Source organism: Pinus tabuliformis, chromosome 6, assembly GCF_031772625.1.
Source record: "Pinus tabuliformis cultivar Carrire ecotype Pingquan chromosome 6, CPIR1, whole genome shotgun sequence".
Taxonomy (NCBI): domain Eukaryota; kingdom Viridiplantae; phylum Streptophyta; class Pinopsida; order Pinales; family Pinaceae; genus Pinus; species Pinus tabuliformis.
Window position 1 is genome coordinate 628663949 of NC_142292.1, and position 6228 is coordinate 628670176.

Below are 6228 nucleotides of genomic sequence, written 5' to 3' on the forward strand. Positions count from 1 at the left end.
GAAAATGCCACGATGACCTGTTTGAGATGGAATTCCGGAGCTTGCAAAAACCATAACTGCCTCAGATCATATCTTTGCAAATATAGCGAGACAAGATCTGAAATTCGGACCCGAGGTTCAAAACGATTTCGACTCAAATGGGTTTTTTTTAGCTTCTGAAACTTCGTAGAAAAAAAGTTATATTGAAAATTCCACGATGACTTGTTTGGAGCAGCGAAACCCTAGAATCCAAAGCTCTGATTCCAAATGTTATGAAACTAGCTCACAAAAAGATAGAAAAGATAGATCAAAGCTTTAGAAATCAGTTGCTTCGAGGGGGCAACCTCCTTTACATTACACAAATGAACAATTCTTTGATGATACAAATGACAAGACCTCCTTTCTATATATAGGAGTCTAAGGGGTCATAATGTAATCAGAGTCGACATAACAATAATAATGTGAGGGCACAACAATAACAATAGTGGGCTTCTATGGGGCACAATAATAACAATATGGGGACTACATGGGCACAACAATATAATAAGGGGGTTGCACTAATAACAATAAGGGGTTACACTAGTAGTATATGGACCTAATATTGTCAAGTTAAAAGAATCATTTAAGAGTCATTGTCATGTATATAAGACCCTAATGGGCATTTTGTATCAAGAAAGAAAATTTAATTTTGTATCTAAAGTGTCAAAAGAGTCCTCCAAGGCCAAGTCGACCTATCCTGAAGAAGTCAGCCTAGAAAGGCCTATTCGACCACATGAAAAGGTATATATAGAAGTGAATTTCGTCCTCATTTGAGACACATTTTGGATCCCAATATAGTCGACTATTTTGATGATACATTGGTATTTGTTGTAACATGATTTTTTTTTATGCTACATAGTACAAGCCATCTAGAGCCTCTTTGCCGATGTATTTTTGGTTCAAAGATGGATTGCATTCGGTGTTGTTTTGGTTATATGCACCCTTGCTATATATATTAGAAACTTTGCATATTTGTGTATAATGGTTTGGATTCATATGGATGCACATGAATATATATGTTTTTTTTGCCAAATTTGAATATTTATGTATTTTTTAGTTGGATTTTTTTTTGTTTTGTTAATTTGTTCTTTTTTCGGTCCGGTTTTTTTCCAGTTCCGGTCTGGTTCCGAATTTTGGAGTTGACCAGCTCGATGAACAGTTCAGTTCTGATAACATTGCATTTAACACAAAAATTGGTTTTCAAAGTTCATATTGAGCATTCAAACTTGGATTTTATATCCAACATTTGCTCAAAGTTCATTTTTTCTTTTCAAATCTGAAAACAATAACCATCACAACATCATATGGATTCAAATTGGACACAAGCCTAAAGACATCACACATATATATCTTTATACTGGACCTGCAACTTATTGTAATCTAAAAACTTATTTCATTGGACACATAGAAGCCAGATTGCAAATCAAACTTTACTTGAGTCATTTGAATACTTCAACGAGCTTTTCAACCTTGGACTTTGATTGACCTTAGGGAAGCCCCTCTTGCACTAGAAAAGAACTAGCCTAGAGTGAGAGGAAGAGTTACTGTGGTGATAGTGAGTAGCCTTCCTAAATTCAACTTAAGCTTACACATTGGTGGTTGAGACTTTTCCACCTTAGGTGCTAGTTTTTGTTGTAACATGTCTTACAATGTTAGATTTTAGATCGAAATTCATAAAATAATGAAATACATCTTGCTGAATTCAAACAAAAACAAGGACCGAGTGACTTATGTTGCATTTCATAATGATAATCTACAAAGAGAAAGTTCCTTTAGTGCTTCAAACAGATCACATCATCCATACTTTGATTGCGCCAGAAGCAAACTTGCATTGTGTGTCACATAAGTTAGTTGGTGGATGATGATTCAATAGCTCATCAATTGTTAGTTTGTGGTATGATGATTCAATAACTCATCATGAATAATTTGCCAGAAGCAAACATGAATTATGTGTCACATAAGTTAGTTTGTGGTATGGGGATTCAATAACTCATCATTAATAGTTTGCTGTGAACCATCATGAAGGTAGGACAAGTGTTCCAATTGGTAAGTCTTAATTGAAGAACGTATTGTGTCCAAACTTAAAATTTGGATGTATAGAATAGTTGGATAATGAAATTTCCATTCAACAGTTCCCTTTTCGAGGGAGGAGCCATTGGACAGTTACAACCTTACAAGTGCTTCTACTCATGATTTTATGTACTTTCTATTATATTTATGCTAAGTCACATGACACGGGGATTTGGGATTCGTAGGATTCGGGATTCGTGGTGTCGGATTCAGACACGTTGACCCCCCGGAACAGGACATGTAGGATTCGTTATATATTATTTTATTAAAATATATGTACATATATATATATATATATATATATATATATATATATATTAAAAATTAGATATTTCTTACACAAATTTTAATTAATGATACAAATTTATTGATTTCAAATATAGATCTTCATCTATAGCTATTAGCATGCATAGTACATAAAAAATTCAAATACATGTCAATCTATTATCTATTTCTTATCCTTGGCCCTCTTGCCACCACGAGAAATGTCTAATTTTTTAGTCTTTTTGGAAAATCAGTATCTTTGTCATTAATATCACCCTCTAAGCATTAATATCAAGAGGTATCTTTGTCATTACCTCTGTATCTGTATAGGGATCTTTGTCATTAATATCACCCTTTAAGCATTAACATAAGATAGAACAAGCATAACATGTCAAGTCAAGATTTTGTTTGAGTGATGCGTACATTTTTAGGAGGGTCATGATACAGGAGTTCAACAACCAATGTCACTAATATCAAGGTACATAGAGGGATTGGTGCTCTTGATTAAATACGAGTTCCATACCCTAATACATGACAAAATTAAATGGAAACATTGCAATCCCCCAATCCTAAAATCCTGAAAAACTGACAAGTCTGCTGGATTTTGATTGAAATCTAAAATTCTACTTTCTCCATATGAAATCCAATGAGGCCGGAACCACTCTCAAACATCCTGAGTCATTTCATGGTAATGTTAAAAATTTAAGTAAAAAGATGAATGTCATCTTTTTACTTTAAGAATTTAACATTACCATGAATAGCATATCAATACTAGGGCCTAGACTTGATCATTAAGCTGCCAAAACGCTTTCCAAATGAAAATATGCGTGGCTGTAATGACCAAATGCAGCCTTTTCATACCCGCACAGGTCACTTTTGCCACCTAACAAGTCCTGGAAAACAGGACACGCTGCCAAAATCGTGACACATAGTCGGATTCGACGTGTCAAAATAGGACACGAATCTTGAGAGAATCGTGTCGGACATGATGGATTCGGGATTTGTGGGGCCTATAGGACAAATCCGGTTATCTAGTATTTGTGAGACAAAACTGCATGATTTTTTTCCTTTTTGTGTGATTGCCATCATCTCATTATGTTTGGAAATGCCAAATTTAACAGAATGTATGATTTCACTGTGTGGATTTGTTGCATATTCTAAATTTTCAATACCAATGTTATATATTGGTAGCAATTGTGTGAACCTTTTCTGTCAAAGCTGTACCTGTGTTATTTTTTGGATGTTTGGTCCATATTATAAGCATGCTTGAATAAATCTGCATGCGTGCATACTTCATACACTCTAATCTTTTAGAAAGTATACTGTTTTTTTTTTCTTGTTAATATTCTCTGTTCATATGTACGTTCTGATTTCTCCAGATATGCTTTTGAAGCAGGTAGTCAGGTTGTGTTATTTTTTGGATGTTTGGTCCATATTATAAGCATGTTTGCATAAATCTGCATGCGTGCATACGTCATACACACTAATCTTTTAGAAAGTATACTTTTTTTCTTTGTTGTTAATATTCTCTGTTCATATGTACGTTCTGATTTCTCCAGATATGCTTTTGAAGCAGGCAGTCAAGTTAGATGCTGCAAAGGAAACTGATCTGGTATCAGCATTGAAAGTCAAAGACAGTCCTATAATTCTGTTTATCAAGTCTGGAAAAATATTCCTTCGCCTAACAGGTGTGCTTAAAGTATTTTTATAGACCTTATCTCTAGATTTTCCAAGTCAGATGTCTTACGCAATATTCTGATGTGTGAAATGGAGAATTGTCTCTATTGCACATTACCCTCTTTCTGTTTTTCCTTGTGTAGCTTGGGGTTTCATTGAAATGAACGTTCTGTTCTTGTTCATTCTTCTTCTGAAATAGCTTGTAATATTTCACTAATATATTTAAAAAAAAATTTCAGAAATTCTGACAGCGGATGACTTGGCAAAGATAATGGCCTACTTCTATTATGGCTCTAATCAGCCTGAATGTCTAAAGAATATGAGACTTGTGGAAGAGGAAGTTCCTGCGGTGTCATGATTCTGTAAGTGGTACCCAATGGATTATAAATAATCACATAATTTTTTCAATTTAGAATGGATGGTGTGCACAAGTCAAAATGTCTATATATTGACTCCCAATAGTAGAATTTTGTAGCTGAACCTGTCCAGAGTCATTGTCATACATCCAATCCAAATGGATGGCGGAAATTTGGCACAGTTGTAAATGATAGCCAATGGTGTTCAATTCATGTATGTGAAAGTGAGTATCATTTTACTTTTATAACTTTAGTTTGTTTCAGTGGACTGTATATGTATTGGATGTCACCTGTTAACCTTCTTTTTTCTTGCTCTCTGCAAATTTAGTTCACCTCATTGTAAGATTTCAGAAATGATTCTTGAGTTGGGCCACTTTAGGAATGGATCTAATAAGGGAGGAATGCAAATAACATTAGATGATATATCAAGATTGTGGAATTGCACTGTATTAGTTAAGGTTGTGATTTGAGGTTGTGTGTAAATAGAAATCTGCTATGCTTTGTAACTTTCTTAGCAATGCTTGAGGTTTGCATATTTTCTAGATTTGTATTTATAATGTGGCTAGTTCAAGTAGTTTTAGTTACAAGGCATCTTAATAACTTAATAAGTACTATTCACATATCTCATCAATTGTTCTACATGCTTTACTGAAATATACCAATGTGCTAGCATTATGTTTACGTGGTAAAAGTACTGATTAAAAGTTCCAAATAAGAAAAATGTTCTCTCTTTAATATTTATAATGGCCTAAACCATCATCTTTTATGTTCTTTTTGGTTGTAGTTCTCGAATTTGAATATATGTTTCAAAATCTGAAAATATGTAACGTAGTTGCAATACTTCTGAGCATGACTCCCAAGTACTTCCAAGTATGGTGAGTATCTCCTTGCGGAGAATGCCCTTCTTAATACTAGTATTGCTCCAGTAGAGCGTGAGTATGTCCATGGGAAGAATACCCTTAATACTGGTATTACTCCAGTTGAGCGTGAGTATGTCCTTGGGAAGAATACCCTCCTTAAAACTTGTATTACACCAGTTGAGTGGTTGACCAGTCAATACCTGTCATACTCCATAGTATTGGCCAGTACTCCCAAGTATGCTGAGTATCCTAAGTCAATATTGGTGATGCTCATCAAATATTTTCATGCATTAACATTTGCACAGGGTGTCCATGTTATAGTAGGTTGTCCACTATGAATCCACTTGTGGGCCAAACAGTTGAAGAGCCCATTAGATGTAAATCCTTCCCTTTGCATTAGAGAAATTTTGAGGCCCAGATGTAAATACTTCCCTTTGCCATGAGAATGATGGATAGCAGACTTGGTTCAGGCCCATCCCCAGATTAGAGATCACTCACTAGTGCAGAACTTCTTGGAGCACCAATGGAGGGTTTAGGCATAGGTGCTGCAATGGATTTAATTCGTTAGCCGATGTTGAATCAATGAGCGCCCCTATGGCCCTGAGATAAACTAGCAGGAGGAATCAGTACTAGTAGATGATAGTTTTGTAGTTTCGAGTCTTGACAATTATATTGTGCGATCCTAGTACTGATAGTTTGGTAGTTCTGATATCTATATTGTGCAATTAGGATTCATGAAATTTGAAGATTGTGATCATGCAGTATGTGGTATGCTGATGCTTACATGTTCTAAATATTTAATATTTAAGGGTTGTTTCTATAATAACTAAATTTCAATGTCTATGGTCCATGCATTGTCTATCTATCCACACCTCGTTGGTCATGAAAATGAATGATTTACATGTCTCTTGATGAATCAACCTTTTTATAGTCCCGCGTGAATAATCGTCTTTCTGTAACTTTTACTGTTCAGCAATGTGCTT

General features: G+C 34.9%; 1 protein-coding gene across 1 annotated transcript in view; it reads left to right on the forward strand.

Annotated features, from left to right (window-relative positions):
- LOC149260193 (thioredoxin-like fold domain-containing protein MRL7L, chloroplastic) overlaps positions 1 to 4648 on the forward strand; it is a 139244-nt gene extending 134596 nt beyond the window's left edge. Inside the window, exons 4-5 of the mRNA XM_089419855.1 lie at positions 3929 to 4040; positions 4269 to 4648. Coding sequence (XP_089275981.1) covers positions 3929 to 4040; positions 4269 to 4387 — 231 coding nt within the window. The 3' untranslated portion in view covers positions 4388 to 4648. The remainder of the gene's footprint in view (positions 1 to 3928; positions 4041 to 4268) is intronic.
- The last annotated feature ends 1580 nt before the right edge of the window (positions 4649 to 6228 follow it).